The sequence below is a fragment of the Tachysurus fulvidraco genome, chromosome 4 (assembly GCF_022655615.1).
Source record: "Tachysurus fulvidraco isolate hzauxx_2018 chromosome 4, HZAU_PFXX_2.0, whole genome shotgun sequence".
Lineage (NCBI taxonomy): Eukaryota > Metazoa > Chordata > Actinopteri > Siluriformes > Bagridae > Tachysurus > Tachysurus fulvidraco.
The window spans coordinates 11,331,566-11,354,643 of NC_062521.1; the positions used below are offsets into that span (position 1 = coordinate 11,331,566).

Sequence of the window (23,078 nt, forward strand, 5' to 3'; positions counted from 1 at the left end):
GATGGGAGTGATTTCTTCCATGCTGGCAAAGCCACATGAAACATAATTTTATAAATGTACCTACACAGTCAGCATATCTAAATCCAGCTGAACACCTATGTCCAATTCTGGACTGATCTTTTACACAACACTCTCTACAACCACCACCCTCATCATCATCATCATCATCATCAACCAATAGAGGTTCATCTCTGCAGTACAGTTCAAGAGATTTGTAGAATTTCTGGTGCCCGATGCCCTGACACCTTACGAAGTCTTACTAAGACGATGTTCTGTTTATATTTAACACTTCACCCGTTTGTACGTGTTAGCTGTTTATGCTAGTACTAGCAGTATAGCAGCCTGCCTTGTTTGAGATCAGCAGAGAGAGAGAGAGAGAGAGAGAGAGAGAGAGAGAGAGAGAGAGAGAGAGAGAGAGAGAGAGAGAGCACTTGAATGTAAAGCAAGGGCAAAGAGATCACAGACTCTCACACACCCAAACAGCCAGACAGAGAGAGAGCTAGAGAGAGAGCGAGAGAGAGAGAGGTGGGGGGTTGATAAAAGACAGAAAAACTCAAGGCAAAAACAGGGAAAAATCCCACCCATAATTAAAGATGCCACCTCAGAGTGTCAGAGTGTGCAGTCTGGCCCTGATGGACATGTTTTTTATTCATGTTTAAACAAGAAGCTGTTACCATTTATGCAACACAGTCGAGTATGGATGCTGTGTTTACATACCACGACCTATGAAAGATCTGCCACAGGAAGACATTTTAAATGATGTCCCTTTATAAGCGTAATGAACTCAGACAGCATCATAAATGTGCATTAAAATCAAACAGGCTATGTTACAGCCTGTCTGTGTGTGTGTGTGTGTGTGTGTGTGTGTGTGTGTGTGTGTGTGTGTGTGTGTGTGTGTGTGTGTGTCAGTCATACCCACACTTACACAGACATATAGGAACATACACACATGCTCTACATCACATCTAGATAGTGTCAAAGTATACTTAGTTCCACACTTGTCAACACACACACACACACACACACACACACACACACACAGAGGCACGCCCACATCCACAAACTGGCATCTACAAGCATAATGTGAGTGAAGCCATGCTGTGGCATACTACAGCACTAGAGCCCACCCATGATAAAGAACTACATCCCTGGAGACAACGCACTCTCACATTCACACGCAGACATGCAGACGCACAGACGCAAGCCAAGCCCATTAGTTAACTGAGAGTGGCGAGACACTTACCCCTCTTTTGCACCCAGCCTTCTTTGACGATGGTGACATCGCTCATGATGCCTCCGTCACGGTGTGCTCTCCACTCCAACACGCCAGCTCCAGAACGAGTGAGGTGGGAGGGGGGGAGGGGGGAGGGAGGAAAGAAGGAGAGGAGAGGAAGAGGGGAGAGGAGGGGTCAGCGTCTCTCTCCCGCTCTGCCTGGTGCTCTCCCTCTCTCGCTCTCTCTCTCTCTCTTTGTCGCTTTGCTTGTCGTCTCTCTCTTTCTCCCTCTCTCTCTGTGGAAGCTGTTATGGAGCAGGCTATACCCCTCCTTCTGGCGCTTCTCTCTCACACTCTTCAGACCTTCCCACTCTTCAGCAGTGACTCAGCCTAGAACAAACACACACATACACATTTTTAAAAAATGGAATGCTAGGATTTTTTTCTCCTCTCTGTCTCGACCCCTCCTTCCCACCCAAATTCTTAACCAAACGATAAGCAGTTACGCACAACAAACCTCCAGGTTTATTCCTGCTGCTCCATCTATTTGCCAGCTGTGGTGCTACTGAGGACCACATCAGTATGTTCACTAACCTACAGAACATGTCCGAGGTTGCATGGCAAACAAAATTTTATGTTTTCTTGTTGCAGTTGTGTTCCAAAAGATCTTGCAATGCAACACAACATATTCATAAGGAATGCAGTAACACGTCAAGGTGAAGCCACAAACTCTCTTGTTCATGAAACATACAGTGAAAGTAAAAACCCTCCAGACAGAAAGAAACATGTCAGTGTTGCCTTTTGAAAGGTTTACACGGTTCTGTTTTAAATGCATCTCAACCACAAATGAAGGTGTAGCGATTGAAAAATTGCTAGAAAAGGCAGAAAAGATTTCATTTCAACTCCACTGTTAGTCCCCATCTTCTGTATTTCTAACTTTAATCTATTTCTGGAAAACAATATTTCAGCCCAAATGTTTTGTTAATTGATAAAATGAGATCTAACTCGAATTGTTACCGTCATCTGTCTCAGTCTGTCTCATCACCTAAGGTAAAAGTCACGGTGTTGAAACAGGAGCTTAGTCACGGTTTTATTGGAGGGCAAAAGAGTCAGACCTGTCTTTTTATTAGGTTATTAAACCTTTTTAAGGAATCCACTTCATTATGTAAGCATGCTTCTATGAAAGAACATCAGCTGACTATTTATTAGTGGAAAAGAACAACTACGGGATTATCACTGACCTCCAAAAGTACTGGAACAAGGCCAATGATGTACAAGTTCAGCTTTCAATTCATAGGAGTTTCTCAGTTCAGTCTCAGTTGGGTTAAGGTCTTCTGATTGACTTGGCTGCTTTTGTTCTTGTCTTAATTTGCTGACACTGAATGTCATGTCCCTGAATCCAAATTCAGTCAAACTTACTATGACTTAAAAATGTGGCTTGAGTTGAATTCAGACTGTAAGAGGAAATTTCCTGAGATTTGAGCTGTTAGTCTGATCACACACTGTAAAGTATTTCTGCAATAAACACTGTGTTCAAATCATTACAAAATAAAAACATAAAAAACATTAAATATAGATATATTTGATACAGTAGGCTATGAGATATTCTGTGTCAAAGCACCATACTGTATAAACCCTGCAACATTGCTACTACTATTCATTAAAAAACACACTGTACTATTAAACACCAGGATTCAAAAACACCATCTTGGTCATTTTTACAGTGTATATTTCTTGAAACTTTAATCTAAAACAAAAGCACAATTCAATTATTTTAAACCTGACAAGAACAAACTAACAGATGCTAAGGAAGATTAGCCTAGGTAGCTAATGCTTGCTAGCTAGCCTGATATTTTAAACAGCTAAGCAAACATTCACATCTAAGCAAGATCATTAGATTGCAAGTAATTTGATACTCATATCTTCTTCTTATGTGAACTGAAAAGAATTTTTTACTAAGAGATTTGATTATATTTATTGGGGACATCCTAGGTTTGGGAAAGAAAAGTGTTAAAACTGTTTAAATGTAGCCTGACTGACTGAAGGGGTTAGTGATATTGTAAAGATACGTTATGCTTTCGACTCCAATTATGCATAGAAAATTATTTTACAAGGCAATGATGCAAAAGAGCAACGGTAATTAAGTTGGAAAAAAAAAACGAGTCATTAACTAAGTAGGCTTCTGAATCAGTAGTGCAGAACTGTAGGAACCCTTAGAAATGTTACACACAAGAGGAAAATAATTCATTTGTCTTTTATATGTGAAGAAACTGGATTCTTTTGTGTGTCATAGAAAAAAATAAACATACAGAATTTAATTTAGTTACAAGACTTTATGCATGAATGCCTGTAGTGTGGTTTTGGTGGTCTCGGCTTCACACATCATGCCTATAAACCGCTAGGATTTAAGATATAAATATTATTTGACATCCTAAATAAGATGAAGTTCAGGGTATAGACTCATTAATTTGCAGGACCTTTGGAAATTTATGGTTGCATGCCAGCCTGTTTTTGTAAGGACATCGGTTTCACACCCGTAAATATGACGTTGACCAAAACAAAATGTAATTGGTTGCTTTATATGTCAGTCAGACGCCCTCTTGACCAAAAAGACACCCAGTTGTTGGCTAATAAAAGCTGCTTTGAAGCCCAGACCATCTCCTACCATCTACAGTTTTGATGTATAAAATATATTTTTAGTATTCAGTATATTTAAAGACAAAAAGAACAAGGTAAATGATACGTTATCAGTGAGGAAATCAGCAAATTACGTTCTACTCAGTAGCATCTGTTGTAAAAGACAGTTACTATTCCCTGAAGACATTAAAGACTAAAAATCTGTAAGCAATTTTGTGACTCATTACAGATCGATTTTTAATTCTATTTGCTCTGAACTTTAAAGGAGTGGCTACTAAAGAGAACGTGAAAGCAGCCATTCTGAATTCAGCTGCAGTGTTGTGAGTTGAACCCGAGCAAGGACACCATCTGGAGAAGACCATGTGTGGTGAAAAGCTCAGTGAAAAGCTTCTTGAGCGCTGTCAGAGCTGCATATAACTAGAACTTTAATCTGCTAGTAATGTGATATAGACTCTGCATGAGGACCGACTCGCCATTAATGACCTCGGTGTTCTCGGATTTGCAGCAGGAAGCAGGTATGAGGTCAGTTTAAACTCTGGGAAGTATCAGGGCTGGTACGAAGAGGTGATGATTTGACAATAGTTAGTTCTCAAGCTGATAAAAACGAAGAGATAAAGCTGTATTAGGTTTCTCAGAACATCAAAAGGAACCTTCAGTTATTTCCCAAAAAATCTATATATATTATATATTTTTTTTACTTCCCCAACAACTCTGGGTGGCTGTAATCTGAAAAAAGGTTGCCCCCATCAAAGAAACACTCCAGTGTTCATCAACCTAATATCATTTTAATGCATCAGTAATACATGTGCAATTACAAAAAAAATAATAAAATGGCTTTGACGTGTTCCTCATTTACTTATGATGGCTAGCTACGTTCTCTTCTTAAGGCTGCAAACAAACAGTACTCGAAGTGCACTTCTTTTTTGACCACTATTTATAAGTATGTGATTCAGGACGCACCTCCTCTTTTACTCCGTACTTAGGACGTCCCGAGTACAGGATGAATAAATAAATGTATGACTGATATGAAGTATTTGCATCTCTATCTGACTGCAGGAAGTTAAAAAAAAACCGTGAACAATTAATACTTATATTAGCAGAGTATAAATACAGGTGTGAGCTGAAGATATGAGCTCAGATGTAGCAAGGAGCTCCAGAAGAGGCTTTTCAACATCCTAAAGGATGCATGGACTGCAGCTAGGCTCCCCGAAGGCCCATTCACAGTAAAGGTTATCGACTATGTATATTTATCATTCTACCTTAAGCAGGCTGGAGCTGTGCAAAGGCAGAGCTGTTGTAACTAGTGCCTCTTATAGTGGGAGACAGCTGTGACTCACCCTGACACATTCCCCCTCGTCTGTATGGCAAAGTGGAAGAAGAAATATGTCGTGCTGTTCCATTCCTCCTCCTCAACACCTGTGTATCTATCTATCTATCTCTCGCTCGCTCGCTCTATTCCAGCTCTCTCCCGCAATCTCTCTTCCTTTCTCTCCATCTCTCTTGACCATCCTTGACTTTTCTCCATTCTTTTTCTGACTCCATTTCTCTCCCTCTCTTATGTGCCCTTTCTCTCCATTCCTCTTTCTCGCTCTACAGCTCCCTCTTTCACTCTGACTTTCTCTCCATTCCTCTCTCCCTCTCTCTAGACTTGTTCTACTGTAGTTCAAGTAAAAAAGTTTATAAAAGTCAAGCTAAGGCTGAGTAGTGACTGTAGCTCAGTCCTTTGCTGTTGGTTCAGAAGATAACTGAGGACAGGATGAATGAGACGCCAACACAAAAGGCCATGTAACATTTCCATTATACAGTCCCTCCAGGAGTGTTCTTTCAGATTTGTTTCAAAATGTGTGATGCACATTTTGTGATTTTTTGGTGTAAAATCTACTTGAATTGCTTAAATTGCAAGCACAGGATTCTTCTTTTAAACTCTTAACAGTGTAGACACATGTTGGGCAAGTCGTGGCCTAATGGTTAGAGAGTCTGACTCGTAACCCTAAGGTTGTGGGTTCGAGTCTCGGGCCGGCCACGACTGAGGTGCCCTTGAGCAAGGCACCGAACCCCCGAACTGCTCCCTGCATAAAAATGGCTGCCCACTGCTCCAGGTGTGTGTGTGCACTTTGGATGGGTCAAATGCAGAGAACGAATTCTGAGTATGGGTCACCGTACTTAGCCGTATGTCACATCACTTTATAATTACTTTCTATGATAGCTGTACTCATGTTCGCTGCTCGTGAACCGAAGAAAACTTTAGCTGTATGCTCGTTCTGTTGATGTCATGTGACGCGTCTCGACTCTCGTCTTTAAGGTCCTCTGCGGTGTTTGCTTTAATTTACTGATTTTAGCTTTAATTTACTACCAGAACACCTAACAAGCTACAGGGCAGTATGGAATAAAATAAATAAATTAATTAAATTAAATTAAATTAAATCCAGTGAGCAGCAGTTGAGTAGGTGGAGAAGAGAGAGGTCAGAGGAGACTGGCCAGATGGGTTCGAGCTGACAGAAATCTACGCCTCATGACACTGTATGATATTCCACCCGATTTTGCTGTCAAGGCTAAAATTGCACATTGTGAAACATGATCGTCTGGACATCGGTGGTCTTGGAAAGTAAGACCATATATTATGTGATTTGTTTCACAGCAGTTGATTTAATGCCACTGCGTGCAACTCAAGACAAAATTTGAGTACAGTTTGACTGTGGCTATGACATTCATTAAAGATGGTGGTTCACGCTAGCTCTTCTGTGGGGTTGGCCCAGAACAGCCAGCCTTCCTATTAGTGAGACTTGGGAGCCCATGACATTGTCACTGGTTCACTGCTTATCCTTCCTTGGATCACTTCTGGTAGTATTACTATACTATGCATTTCTATGCATTTCACTGCATATCATACCCTGTATGTATGTGTATGTGACAAATAAAATTTGATTTGATTGGATTTAGTAACTACTGCATCCCGAGGACAGCCCACAAGACGTGATGTTTTATAGACGCTCTGACCCAGCTGTCTAGACATCACTATCTAGTAGTAGTTTGGTGGACCTGGGATTTGAGCTCAGTCCAACACCTTAAGCATTAGGCTACCAAATCCCCCTGTTTTGTCATTCACGTGGATCCTTAGGCTTGCCCGTTTTCCCTGCTTCAGAAAGATATTCCACAGAGTGAAAGTGAAAAAAAATGCACTCAACACTCGCAGGTACTTAGGAAGTGGAAGAGGGCGGAGCTACAGGTGCTGATGCTGGACGAGAAAACATTTTCAAAGATGGCTGACGACACGGTAGACAAGATATCTTCCATTCATTCATTTTCTACCGCTTGTCCGAACTACTCGGGTCACAGGGAGCCTGTGCCTCAGGCGTCATCGGGCATCAAGGCAGGATACACCCTGGAAGGAGTGCCAACCCATCGCAGGGCACACACACACTCTCATTTACTCACACACTCACACACTACGGACAATTTTCCAGAGATGCCAATCAACCTACCATGCATGTCTTTGGACTGGGGGAGGAAACCGGAGTACCCGGAGGAAACACCCAAGGCACGGGGAGAACATGCAAACTCCACACACACAAGGCGGAGGTGGTAATCGAACCCCGACCCTGGAGGCGAACGTGCTAACCACTAAGCCACCGTGTCCCCAGATATCTTCCAAACGTCTCTAAAAATCTGCTAAATCCAGACTTAAGCAGCATCGCACTGAGTTTGACTTCAATTAGCATCGACTAGAAAACCGCTTAAACTTCCAGTTAATAAAATCTGTTAGTCTTCTGTTTAAGACGATATTACTCTTCTAAAAAATTTAGCTTTACTCGACACTACAGTACAAAGTGTGTAGTATTTGGGACGCAGCTTTAGTTCTGAAATACAAACTGTCTTTTTGTGCCTTTTTCTTTTTTTTTTTGGAACAAGCCACAGCAGGGACACGGCTAGAAAGCAGGTTTCGGCAGAAACTTGAGCGCAGAAAACGAAGCAAGCCTCCTAAAGCAGGTTAAGGTTTCAGTACAGTGCACTCTGTACGTAGATACAAGCACTTGATTAGTCAGTTGCTGGGAGTATAATGATTATAGGATTAGAAGTGTGAGCCAACAAAAAACCTATATACACACACTGTGCTGTTTTAAACTAAATTTAAACTGGGTGTTATTTTACTTAGTTACTGTGACTAACTGTGTAGTTTGTAGCTTTGTGTAAGTATATACTGAAATTTGGGGGCACGCTGTGTACTGTATTTATATATTTTTTTTATTTAGAGGCAGGAAACTTCTAGAAGGGCAATATACAAAATATACATAGCACTTTTACTGGAGGCGTTTAAACTATAATCAGGATTCTCCCAACCCAAAATAAAAAAAAATAAAAAAAAAGATTAATTTCTGTAAAAGTCGGTACGGTTATCGGAGCTGTGAGCAGACTGATCCGGCCGCACCGTCATCACGGTAACCCAGCCGACTCTGTGCGTCTGTCGCAGCAGTTCTTTGAAACGCGAGTCATGGTGGCACGATTTAAGGCAAGTTACATCAGACTGAAAGGAACGGTTACCAGCGAGCATGTGACTGTCTGTAACCTTCAGCAAGTCACTGCACCGATGATGGCTTATTTATTTATTTGTCCTTCAGCTGAGCAGGGTGAATACCTCAGAGGTTTCCATTTCCATTCCTCGCATCAAACCGGCATTGGATTACATCGGAAAAAAAAACAAAAACAACACACAGTTCTCAGTAACTGCCATCCCATCATGTTTATAAATCACATCCGATCGAGTAACACGAGACGGCTTGGAAATCAGATTTAAGCCACATATCCGCTGTGCATCGGAACAACGAACTATCACGTCTAATCAGATCTGTTCGTTTCTGTCATGAGCCGTCTCCATGGTCGATCGAGAACACGCTGTATCGGGTCGAGAACCGAGCTCAAAGTGGCAGCCATCAAATATAAGCCCTAAGGGCCTTTATTTAGTTATGTAGTCAGAGTGGTAATATACTCAATTCAATCGTGTGTAACCTTACGCATGTGAATTTAGACAACTCAATGAGCTTTTTTATTTTATTATATTATATTATATCTAAACTGAACTTCATTCCCATATGTAAGTAGCTTGTTGAAGTTGTTCTAGCTCTCAAATGACTATTTTAGTCTACAATTTTTAACTTTATTTAGCCGTCTCTATACACTTTTAGTGTTTACTGCAGTTGTGGTTCAAGTGGTTAAGGCTCTAAGTTGTTCATCAGAGGGTCAGGGTTCAAGCCCCAACACCTCCAGTGAACACCCTTCTCTGTTTCCAAAGCTTGGATTTGAGAAGAAAAGAATTCCACAGTACTATAGCATGTACGATCCTGCCTGAAGTACCCAATCGCATGTGCTTAGGCTGACCTTTATATGGCATATAAAACTGATATATTTTAGATGTTTGGCATTTATGGGTGGTCTCGTCACTGAAAATTGAGTCATCAACGTCCCAGTGTGTAGTGAGTCAGGATTCTTACACGATATAATGATTCACGCCTTAGTCAACTATTAAGCTGAATGAGATGCACCTTGTGACTAACTACCTATCTATCTACCCATTCATCCATCTATCAATGATATCATTTCAAAAGCACAGACCCATCTTAACCCCCGCCAGCCACCTCTCTCAGAACCCCTACCCTCTATAAACACCAAAAAGCTGTTTCGGCTTCAGCAAACGTCAGGTACACTGACACTCCACAATAAAAATGAACAACTTCCTTTGAACCTACAGCAAACATACATTTAGAGTCTTGCCAAAACTAGGCCAGTTTGCCGGGTTTGTTGGTGTTCCAGGACTGTATGTTAGAAGGCCTACTACATCTCAGGAAGCTAAAAACTTTCAAAGTCAGCCAAGATTAAGGCTGAGAAGAAACTGAACACACAAATAAGCTAGACTGAGAGATGCTGCTCATTAAACAATTATTTGCATGATAGTGCACTTTTACAAGTGAAAAATGAAAGATAAAAACAAATGTTACGTACTTCTTCATAGCTGGATTTTTTTTAATCAAGGCTTATAGTTACTGTTGTACATACAATGTACATAATGCACACGTGTGCACAGCATATATAATTATATTTTCTTAGACATATTGTACTGGCACATATTCCTACTGTATGAACATACTATTCTTATGCACACACAACTTGAAATAGCTATATTTATTGTACATGTACTTACATATTTATCTGCATATCTATCTATATATCTACAGTTAACTTCCCTATAAACTGTTTGTGGTTTATATGCTGTTTGTTTAACATGCTTTAGGAAAATGTGCAGCTTTTTGTTCACGTGTTGCTCATGCCATGCATGTTTATTTCTTACTTCGATTTAGATTTTAAATCTAATCAAATTCCCATTTTCTTCCTCTAAGGTGTTATTTCAGCGTATTTTATTACGCATATCGAGTTCCACATCAAGTAGCAGCAAAATAGGAAACAGGGTCGAGGTCTGAGCCGAGCGCTCTCTCAGTCTTAGACGATATTCATTTCCTTTGATTTGTCTGCAGTGAAATTTCACACAAGCCGTAGAGTCAACCTGACGGCGTGCTCCGTGTAACAGAGGACGGTTACAACAACGTGAGAAAATTCATCCCGGCTTCAACAGCGTCTGTGGTAAAGCACGAAATCTGCAGCTCACTTACCAAGCTGGAGATGAATGCAACACGAGCGAATGCGCAGTGCTGGTTTACACTGCACCAGAAAACCAAGCTCACGAACCAGAATGGAGGAAATGAAAAAGTTCTGAATGAACACTACAGGATGTGGATGTCTGAGGTCTCGCAGGAGTTCCGCTCATCTGCCACAGATGGATTTCAAAACACAGACGCCTCTCGTACACTCGTGCTCAACCTTCCCTTTCTCTCTGTCTCTCTCTATACTCGATTGAAATAAAAGCAGAACTGCTTCTGTTTCGAAAAAAAGAAGTCATTTAATGTTTGCATTGTCACATTGGGTTTGTCATTTCAGAACACAGGCAAAAGAGTTTCAGTACATGATTTATTTACCTACATAGCGTGCAGTCCTAAATTGCTCTAAACAAATAAATCAGCCCTTGTTTGACCTGCAAATTATTAACCTTCATGCTCTCAGTTCTACACTGAGACTGTTCATGCAAAATGTTTATATCCGAATTGGAACAGATCAATGCTCACTGCTCCGATGTGCTTCCAGTTGTATAAGACATACAAGTAAGACTAGACTCCACCTATTCTTACAGCACAGAAGCCTGAACAGGATCAATTCTGAAATGAGCTGTGAAAAGTTTGTCATTGCAGATGATATTAGTTCAGTAGTCAAGGCACTGATCGGGGATTCGGACATTTAATCGGCTTAAAGTGCACTAAAACATTCACTCATTAGAAAATCCCTATAGTAGTTTTAAAACAAAAACATCCAATTAAAATATTTTATATCTTATAGCTATAAACTTTACCAAGCACCAGCTGCTTTTAAAAAGATATCCCAAAACCTGTAATATCTCAGAAAAGTGCTGCATCATTTATCACAGTACAAGGAGCTAATACATTATTATGACCCTGCCATATTTGGTGTCCAGATACATAATTCATTCATCCATCTTTGGTAACCACTGGTGGATCTGGAGGATATGCGGATAATACGGGGCACAAGTTGAGAGAATTTACCCTAGATGGGATATAAGGTCTATTGTAGAGTACCACACACACTCACAATTACATTTATTCATGCTTATGGGCAGTCTAGCAGATCCAGTTCACAGAGGAAACACATACAGTACAAACACGGGGATCGGTTGCTTGTTACAGTTAGAAATAATAGATAATAAAAAGCAGAGTCAGATATTGTGATAATCAGAAAAATGAATATATAAAAACTATCAATGTAACTTTAGCAGGGGTCAGAAAAGGTCAGAGTTACATCCATACAATACCAAATACACCGCACTGTTTACTCAGCATGCTTGTTTTCCTCTCTCTCTCTCTCTCTCTCTCTCTCTCTCTCTCTCTCTCTCTGCTGTAGCAAAACTTCCCAGCTAAGACATTGTCATGTGTACAGCCCTAATTCCGAGCAGTGTTCAGGGTGATAAGAGCATTTCCCAGGCTCTATAAACACACACTTTACATCATAAAGCAACACAAGTGGCCATGCCTCACACCGCTGAAGGTGTTTCAATAGCACTGCAAAAGTGCTGTGTGCATTCGTAGTGCATTCTTTTTGTAACCAAAAAACAAACAAAAAACAGTGCGACAAAACTAGCAAATAGTTTATGTTACTAACAAAAACTGTTCATGATGAATATGAACTAATCTGGGACACAACGTCATGAATGAGTACGTACGTACGTACGTACACACACACACACACACACACACACACACACACACACACACACACCAAAACAACTCCAGCAGCACAGCTAGCCCAGGTTATTTATCCACTATCCTGTCCATTTATTCACTGCTTTATTTGGTTATTGTAAACCTAACGGTGTTGCACATGCCAAATTATATATTCTGTGCAGAAAAATGTCAACAAAAAAAAAGGTCTTATTGTAAAGATTAAAATCAGGATATGGATGTGTGCATATGATCCCATCCGGATGCTAATTGTTATTGTTGTCTCGACGAGGTGTAACAGAGCAAGAACTCACACTGGAGATGTCGATTTAGTCACCGAAACGAACTGCTTTAAAGGATGCAGGCTTTAGATCCTGCAGGAAGGAAACACGCTTATACACGTAAACATTTACACGCGTGCGCGCGCGTGTGCTAGGCCAAAAACAAGCGACTCTTTTCCGCGCTCGCGCGCAGCATCACGGTGCAGCATCCTCGGTGTGTGTGTGTGTGTGTGTTGAAGGATGGCTGCTCACAACATACATCACTGCGACCGTCATCACTGCTAGCGTTGAGCGGAAAGCACCATTGACTGCGTGTCTCCGTCTATAATCACAGTTAACGGTGCTGTTCTGATCCCCCGGGTTTGTTTTGGTTGTTTTTAGTCTTTCTGACACGCTACAACGGACTAAGGACAAGGAATAAAGCTTTCGCTGCAGTCGAGCCCAAACCAAATAATGGTAGCTACTGACCAAAGCAGAGCGCGATGGTGCCGCGACCCCCCGCCAGCCGTCGCCGTGCCTTCTGTCCGCTCTCGCGCGCCGCCGAGAAGGTTGTTGACTTTCAGGAACACTGGTGACGTCACAACCAGCCCGTTCTCTGACCGTCTCACATCCCGTCCACGCGAGGTCCAGCTGGCCACGCCCACCTCTGCCTCCTCTTTGAAGTCTCGCGAGATTCTACACGCCGATAAGAGACGCGTGTCTATGGCACCTCTGCTTGACGTTATCATTAATAACACGTGCGACTGTTTGCTCACCCGTAGGTTTATTATTTTTATTAGGTCGTTTTAAATTATTCGCCTATTTCATAAAGAATAAATGTGTAGTAATATTATTTGGAGAGTGTTTGGTGATTTACTCTCCTGGTCATTAATTCATTTCTGACATTAATTTACAGCAACACTTGGATTAATTAGCCCTACATAGTCCTACATACCTTATATATATATATATATATATATATATATATATATATATATATATATATATATATATATATATATATATATTCTTAAATGAATTACAGGTTTAATATTATGATTATTTTTGGTTGTATGCCAATAATCTCACTGACATTTTGTTTCCCTGTATCAGAGCTATTAGCATGTTATCTTAATATCTGTGGTTGCATGTGTTCCTGTCATATTTCAATACCAATTTCCCTTTCGTGTTTGTTATGTGTTTTCATGTCCACTTTCTGCTATGAGTTTTTTTTAATTTATTCTCATTGCTCTCAGTTTCTTTTATATTCATTCATTCATTTTCTACCGCTTATCCGAACTTCTCGGGTCACTGGGAGCCTGTGCCTATCTCAGGCGTCATTGGGCATCAAGGCAGGATACACCCTGGACGGAGTGCCAACCCATCGCAGGGCAAACACACACACTCTCATTCACTCACGCAACCACACAGACACGGACAATTTTCCAGAGATGCCAAGCAACCTACCATGCATGTCTTTGGACCCGGAGGAAACCCCCGAGGCACGGGGAGAACATGCAAACTATATATATATATATATATATATATATATATATATATATATATACAAAACTGAGGGTCAAGGGCCTTGCTCAGGGGCCCAACAATGACAGCTTGGTGGACCCGGGATCAAACTCACAACCGTCCGATTGGTAGCCCGACACCTTAACACCAGGCTACCACATCCCACATTTGGTACCTTTCTTCTATTTTTTTTTTTTTTTTTAGAATAGCTGACAACAAAGTCTCTTAATATAATAGATAACAAGCAAAGCAAAGCAGAACTTTTCCAGACTTTTGTGTGTGCGTGTGTGTGTGTGTGTGTGTGTGTAAACCAATCTCACCTGAGGACCGCTGAAATTTGATCCTAGTCTAAGTATGATACTGTTTTTAAGCAGTCTGCCCCCGGCTTATGCCGTAGCTCGGCCCCAACTGCACCAGATGGCAAGGGGAGGGGCAGTGGAGGTGAGGAGAAGTCCAGGCACTGTGACCCAGGTGGAGACCCACATACACACATAGACAGGACGGCAGCCGTGCCAGGCATATGCCCTTTCACCTCTCCATCATCTGCCCAAATGTTTATAAGGAGAGTATACCTACCCCAGGGGCAATATGTATAGGAACTGGGTTAGACATAAGGGCACATGGGAACATGTCTGTGGACTGTGTGGGTACACATGTTTCTCTATATACACATGTGCTCAAGTTCAAGTGCTTGAACTCAAGTGCCACTGAACCACTCAATAACGGAAAACTTCAATGCAGCTAAACTTTTGTAGGAGTATTTAGGAGATCATTATGTCATTTTTGGGTATACACCACAACTCCATTATTATGTCATTGCCCTCTGTTGCTGTGGGGCAACATTAGCCAGTTGAATGCAGCTAGGTGAACCAGAATGGGCAGCTCAGGCCTTATGTTTCCCCATATGAAAAGGAAAGCTGTCCTGCACACCTTTGACTGGGGCTGCAGCTGCTCCGTGTCCTCTCACATGGCCGCTCTGCTTACAGCTGTCCCTATTCCACACCGGAGTTCTCTCTCTATCCAGGACCGCGTAACAAGGGGCCACGATGTCCACTCACTCAGATACACATAAAGGACTCAGGCAGACCTCCTGAGCTCCTGTGTCATTCTGCAATATTCCTGGGGTTCAGCTGGAGGGGCAAGAGGTAGCCATCAAGGTAATTGTGTGGCTAGGGGTTTGCCATGAAGGATACGGGAGAAACGGTATATAGCCTTGCTGTCCCAGATGACATGAATATGTGCACGTTCCAAGTTTTCCTTCTGGAGTGTGTGTGTGTGTGTGTGTGTGTGTGTGTGTGTGTGTGTGTGTGTGTGTGTGTGTGTGTGTGTGTGTGTGTTCAAGGCCCTTTATGTATGTAATCATGTTATGTAGAGGAATGTTTTTTTAGTTCCTCTTTGCAGCAAGAACAGAGCCAATAATAAACTAATGTGTGTGTGTTTACTGTATAGAATGACTTCCATTATTGATAGCATTTTTCCTGATTTAAAATGTAAACTCATTATAGCACTGTGTACAATATTTGTAAATGAATAATGATATGCAAGATATAACAAAGCAGAACAACAGTGCCGAAAAATCCATCCATTTTCTGTACAGCTTACCTTACAAAGGGTCAATGGAGCCTAACCAAGGTGACAAGGCTGGGGAAACCCTGGACAGGTTGCCATCCCATTACAGAGCACAATCTCACACACACACACACACACACACACACACACACACACACACACACACACACACACACACACACACATACACATAACCCTAGTTACCTATCTCATTATGGCTGTAATCTGTCTCCGTCTACTAATAAGTCATCATGTACATGTTGTCTAACAGGCCTATCATACTGATTTATGATTGCATTTTTTGCTGAATGGCTGCCAACACATCATAACATCCTCAGAGAGTACATGAATATTTGTGCAGTCTCGACGCTAGATATAAATCAGGACTGCACAACCGCCTATGCTATAAGGACACGTCTACACGGTTTGATTTGTTTCCATCTTTTAGTCCAAACTCATCTCAAAGTACAATTAAAAAGTCAGTAAGTGTAAACGTGTATGAGATGGAAAAGGTCACTTATGGTCTGTGTCATCTGACAAAATTATGGGCCCAGGTGTGACCACGGTGTGTACAGTATTTTTTAACCTCATGTCAAGTTTCAAGTATGTTTCAGTGTGTGTATGTGTGTTTTAAGCCATGTCTGTGGGGTATATTTAGACCCACACAATGTTTTCCCTCTTATCTAAGAAAGAATCCAGTAGCTGTACCATGCTTCACTACTGATAAAAATCCATTGACCTAAACCTGTGCAAATATATGTATATAACTATAGTGGCAGGATTTGCTGATGAGATTTTGACTACATACTTCAGTGGTTGCATTGCTCTTGTTTTCTGGCTGGACAATATACACAATTTACCTATAGTTCACTACAAAACTGATTTGCATGCTCATTTAATGCATTTTCATATTAGACACCTATTGCAACAAGGCCTTAATATTCCAGCACATTTGCCTGCATGTGGTAAGCAGTTATTTTATCAACATTCTCTAAAAATCTGCAACCCGAGAGCCATGAATTAGTTAACATTCTTAAAGTGTGTGGCGTGTGTGAGAAATTACACAAACTCTAATTCTATCAATCTTGAAGAATAGAATTTTAATCTACTGTATGTGAATGTGTATTTGTACTCGTATATGGCTAGAATAACTATAAATCTCTATATCTTTTTATCATCCATCCATCTAAGGATGATTAGGATGCTATTACATTAAGATCCAGAGATTTTAACAGCTCTAGTTGTGTTCCACTTCATGAAGATTTTTGGACCTTCAGTGAGACGAGCTCAACCCTGTGAGGATCCTGAGGCATCTAGATATGTATCAGTTCCAGTTAGAATCCACTTCATAAGGATTCAGGCGTTCAAAGAGAAGATGCCAACTACACGTGGTCTTTGAGAACAACATCCACCAAATCAATACACAATTGTCAGATTGTAGAAGACTCTAGAAGGGACATTATTCATAATAACACTCGCTGGAGTTTATAATAATTTATAATCAAACCCTCTGGTGTCCTCTCAAGGTTTCTCCCTCTGCCATTTAAGGGTTTTTTCTTGTCACAGTCACCTCAGTTGCCTCAGGATTGCTCATTGGGGATTAATACAAACACATTAAAATATAAGTCTAATATTTATCTTGAACCTTTGTATAATATTAATCTTTGTATAATATTAAACTTTTTTAATTATCTTTCTTACGTTCTGTAAAGTTGCTTTGAGACAATGTCAATTGTAAAATGTGCTATACAAATAAAACTGAAATGAATTGAATCGAATTGAACACTGCAGCAGATTTTGCAAAAATAAAAGTTAAAAAAATCAGAGCAAGAGACCCAAGAAAGTGCTTAATAATAATAATAATAATAATAATACATTTTATTTAAAGGCGCCTTTCTAACACTCAAGGTCACCGTACAAAAGAAGAAGAAGAAAAAAAAAATGCTTAGATGCTTGTGAAATAGTACTGTACATTCATTAGTCTGAAAAAAATTATTTTGATTGTTTTACTATTAATGGGGGGCACGGTGGCTTAGTGGTTAGCACATTCGCCTCACACCTCCAGGGTCGGAGTTTGATTCCCGCCTCCGCCTTGTGTGTGTGGAGTTTGCATGTTCTCCCCGAGCCTCCGGGGTTTCCTCCGGGTACTCCGGTTTCCTCCCCGGTCCAAAGACATGCAAGGTAGGTTGATTGGCATCTCTGGAAAAATTGTCCATAGTGTGTGAGTGAATGAGTGTGTGTGTGTGTGTGTGTGTGTGTGTGTGTGTGTGTGTGTGTGTGTGCCCTGCGATGGGTTGGCACTCCGTCCAGGGTGTATCCTGCCTCGATGCCCGATGACGCCTGAGATAGGCACAGGTTCCCCGTGACCCGAGTAGTTCGGATAAGCGGTAGAAAATGAGTGAGTGAGTGAGTTTTACTATTAATATAAGAACGTCATATATCTTTTGTCTATTTTGTCACTTATGATTGTTATAACATCTCTTATCGAGGCAGATTTTGACTCAGACATCTGACTTGAGGGGAAAAGGGAAGAGTGTGCAAACTTTTGCACTCCAGCAACTGTTCTGCTATTGTGGAACTTATCCTAGAGCATAAACAATGACTTAGATTGAAATAAATTAATACATTTCATTATTGTGAATTTGAATTATATAATGTCTTGAATATTTAATATTAAATACAGGCGAGTTTAAAGTTTCTCAGAGAAATCTCAGTAGGATCGAAGGCTAGTTTTCAGGCTAGCTATTATTAGAGAAAATTAGTAGCATGAAAAACAAACACAATTTGTCTAATTATCGAGTTACAATAACAGTGGTGATATCTTTTCAATCTGAAATTTGGAGCAACAAGAAATATTAACACAATACTACAAGTTAAAGAGCTTTAAACATGTTCAGTAAATGCTGTGCTAGGCAATAACAGTTTTGCTCACAGTTTGTGCTCTCTGCTGTGTTTCTTGTGTGACACGGTGGCCTCTGGCAGGTTCTCTGGATGAGGAAGGCAATCTCTCACTGCCCTGAGCCAATGCAGCTGTTCCTAGGGTATGACATCTGGGCCTGACAGATCGCCATGGCGCCAGCAGTGTCCACACGCACACACATACACATACACATACACACAAACACACACACAAACACACACAGACAGCATTCAAGCCACACCCCTCTCACATCCTCCTCTTCCAGATGCATACTGAGGTGCCACGGGGTGCCATCCAATCTCATCACGGTCAGGCCTCACAGCCAACACTCTGCTTCTGCGAGCCAAACCATATGTCAAGGTCATAGCTGGGTAAAACAGGGCTGTAGAGTAGCATATCTGAGATGCAGCAGAAGCTCAAAGTGTGAGATGTGGACAAAAGTGTTCAATATTTATTAGAACATGAATCAGAAGTTAATACAAATAGGAATACAAAATAACAAAGCTTGCTGTTGTTGGAAAATAAGGAAAATACATGTCAGGGTCATGTCTGTGCTGTGGGAAAAAAGCTAATCACCTAAGTTGAATTGTTTCACTTAACACCATGTCTTGAAGTGTTTTTCCCCTTATACAACTAACTAACTATACATTTTTACTTAATGAAAGGATTGGGGTGGGGGATGGAGGCTTAGTGGTTTGCACATTTGTCCCGCACCTCTGGAGGTTTGATTGCCTCTTCTGCCCTGTGTATGGCATTTGCATGTTCTTTTAGTGATTCAGTGGTTTCCTCAGGGTACTACAGTTTCTCCCCTCACTCCAAAGACATGTGTTGTAAGCTGAAAGGTATCTCTAAATTGTCCCCATTTTATTGATTTTATTTTAATAAAATTTTTTGATCTGCTTATGGTTACATTTATTGTCATAATACATTAATTATCGCAATAAATAAATAAATAAATAAATAAATAAATATCCCACCAGCTTTCTCTCTAATTAAGTTAACAACACAAAAAAGCAGCTTGACATGTTATCAAGAAACCAAACATTGATTTGTCCTTAAGAAAGACTGTATTGTGGTGAAAAAATTACTATAATCAAGCACTGACCACCAAAAACCTTCACTATATCAATCATTACATCAGTCCTGTTATATAGCATGTGTTTATTATTAACCTTGGATTATGTGGAGCATCCAGCACACGAGTGCCTCTGAATGAGTCTTTACTGTAGAAACAACAAAATACTAGAAGTCGCACACTAATATGCAACTATAAATTGAATTGAATTACAAGTAGCACTATTCTCAGAACTGATCATACAGATTATTCATCAACACCATCTGACCAAACAGATTTGAGAATTCAAGTGTGCTGTAGAATAAAATAAATACAAAAAAATAAAAACATGAGACATGCTCTCTGCTATCGTTTTTAATTCTTTCTTAAATAAAACATTCGTCTCTGAGGTAACACAACTGGCAACAGCTGGAGTAAACAGAATTTGGTGAAGCTGATTTTGATTTCCCTGTAGGCCTAGCACACTGGACCCTTCACACTGGACCATGAGACTGAGAAAGCAGCATCTGGAAGCTACAGACTGTGTTTGGATTAGCACAACTGGATGAGTTCTCTCTGTTTGTAGGGAAGTTTATTTTGGCTCATCCTGACAGAGCAGAGATAGTGGCTTAAAGCACTCCACGTCCATGGGGAGTTGAGAATCATCTCTAGTTAATCTTATTGAGTGACTTTGCTTGTTGTGCTCAACTATATCTTCTGACAGGGATTTTGGTCACAATTCTTTTTGCTCAGTCACTGTGAATAAATGTAATGCTTTCTTGTCCAAAAGATAGATGAGTTTAAGAAATACACTAAAGTCTCTTTAATAGCTTTAAAACTCAAAGCTCTTTTCACTGCTGGAGAGCTCAATTGTTTGCTTTAGCCACTTGCTCTTATGTTGTGTATCTTGATATCTAAGAAGCACAGATTTAAAAGTCAGTTAAACAGTAAACGTGTGATATGAAAGTATATACAGATAAAAAATATTGAATTTCAGACACTGTTGGCATTCATTGTGAGATGTTTTAATATCTGCTGGGTTAACATTACACAGAATTTTAGTGGTTGAAGGTAACACCTTCAAATTTTAGCCTATGTACAGGCACTTGGGGCATCTCGGAGAGCAGAAAATGATAAGAATATTTCCCCTAGTCAGCTACTGTAGGTAAAAACAGAAATACTTATAAAAAGACTAAAAAGACTCTGAGTCTACTTTAATATGAACCATTAGACACCACTGTGGATCGCGACATTCAATGCTAAGCAATTCTATTTTTGTCTTCTGGTAAAAAGAGTTAAAGGGTATACTGTATTTATATTACATTTATGTATTAGATTTATAAAGGTTTTACTGTATACTATAGCTATTTCAGAGTAAAGTCGAATTGGCTCAACACATCAGTGGTGAAACTGAGGTACAGTAAGTGGAGTGAATGTTCTTCGTTAGCTTTAAAGGTGGATTTGATGTAATTGTGGCGTCTGACGACTATTGCCAGCGAAAGGGGTGGAATTTGGGAATATGCCTAAAACTGGATATCAGTTCATTCTCATTTTACATTAGTAATATTTGGCACACAGGTATAATTATTGTGAAATTGTGCTGTGTGTTATTTGCCATACTGATCTTCAATGTAGTATTGCAGTGGTCAACAGTGTTGACTGAAAATTCAGATTTAGCTTTGTTTATTGTCTTTCATGTCACTCATCTCTGTCACTTCAAGTGGCTCCTAAAAGCAGCAACCCTGCAAAGGAACTGCATTTCTGCTACCTTTCAGCTTGGGACCATTGATGAGGTGAGGTACACATGTAGACGGGTAAACACCAAATGAGTCACCATAGGCTGACACAGTAGCTGTAATGCCATCTGTTTGTCATTTCCCATTTCTCATTTTGAAGCACTGTGAACAGGAACCGAGGTACTCAAACTCTTCTGCCAAAGTCTCTCCCCTTACCTGGAGGACGCATCCAACTCTTTTCTGGGAAGAAAATCATGATCATGATCTTCTCTCTGAGGTGCTGATTTTCATCCCAGCAAGCTTCCCACTCAGCAGCAAAACATTCAGGTGGGTGTCAGAAGTCTACTTCGAATGTTGTCAAAAGTATAACTTCATCTGCAAATGCAAAACGCTGCCTGTAGCCATCCGTGATAGACATCTCTCCAACCTTGTCCTGATAGGACAATTTCAAACAAGAGACACAAAATAGATTGAGTCTAAACACCCAAGTTTAAAGATTTTAACCTCACACCAAAAGCTCATGCACTCATACAGAGACTACATGAAGTAGCACCCCAAATACCCTGGATTCCTGTAGTAACTGCATACTTAATGCATAGATCTGCCTTCTGATTGGATAATGGTATCAAAAACGGTCCTGAAATGCCCATAGTTGTTTTAGTAGAATGCTTCAGGTCCAAGATTAGACTCTATTCTTTGAGTTGTGAAACAAGTATAATTCTTACCTTTACAACAACTTTAAGCACAGACAGCTGTCTTTTCTTTATGACTGAATATATTCTTTCTGTGCTTTCAGCTCTACAGTAGACTACCAAGATGTTTGATAAGACAAACAGTAAATTCTTCCTTTTTATTGTATAAATACCATCGCTGACTTTGGAAAAACTTGATTTTTTAAAGATATATATATATATATATATATATATATATATATATATATATATATATATATATATATATATATATATATATCCACTATACATGTCTAAAAGGTTCTGCTGTTACCTCATTTAAGTGCTGCCTCACTAACAGAGCACACTGTTTCTTTTACACTATGTGTTCCTCAGGGATCGAGCTTTAGCCTGCTTCTATTTTTAATTGATATGCTTCCCCTAGGTCAAATCATTTGACGTTATGGTCTAAATATTCATTGCTACACCTGATGTGGATTCTACACCACAGCCGCCTACAAATATTGTATAAAACATTATATAAAACATTCATGTATTAAGGCTATGAAAAGTCCAGTTTTCTGAAGTTCACCTGTTGACCCTAAAACTTTCTGTAGTGATTTTATACCTTGGCTCTATTCTAGTTTTTGGACAATAATACATTAATACATTACCCAAAATGGCAAAACTTTGTTATTGAGACAGGGATGACATGTATATGTGTATATATTGTATTTGGCATTATAGTAGGAATGTGTGCATAAATCTGCACATGTATGAGTTCAGACGTGCAAAAGCATTGAACTACAGGTGTTAGTAAAAATCATCCTTCACCACCTATTTGCAAGAAGGCAAGTGTATATATGGTATACACCAAGAAAACAGTACAAGATTTAATGATTGACCCCAGGAGGCTCTGTGGCTCTGTTTAGCTGTGGTGAAGATTTTGGTGTATGGATTGGGTTCACCATCTTATTAAAGCATGTTTTGTTGTGTGTGGTATTTATTTATTATTTAATTTGTCACCCCTCATTGTATAGTTTTCTTATCTGTTAGTATTTCATTGGCTACATTAGAAGGAAGATCCTTCTTTTTCTGGCCAGTAGATGCACTATTGCACTGTAAGCTGTGAGAGGATATGCAGCCTGCATTATTCGGTCA

At 40.1% G+C, this 23,078-nt stretch overlaps 1 protein-coding gene across 3 annotated transcripts in view; it reads right to left on the reverse strand.

Annotated features, from left to right (window-relative positions):
- akt3a (v-akt murine thymoma viral oncogene homolog 3a) overlaps positions 1–13,179 on the reverse strand; it is an 84,783-nt gene extending 71,604 nt beyond the window's left edge. Inside the window, exons 1-2 of one of the 3 annotated variants that reach the window (XM_027150143.2) lie at positions 12,933–13,179; positions 1,244–1,603 (exon numbers count right to left, since the gene is read on the reverse strand). In XM_027150143.2, coding sequence (XP_027005944.1) covers positions 1,244–1,289 — 46 coding nt within the window. In that variant the 5' untranslated portion in view covers positions 1,290–1,603; positions 12,933–13,179. The other 2 variants (XM_027150144.2, XM_047812532.1) reach the window with 2 other exon arrangements.
- Between the last annotated feature and the right edge of the window lie 9,899 nt (positions 13,180–23,078).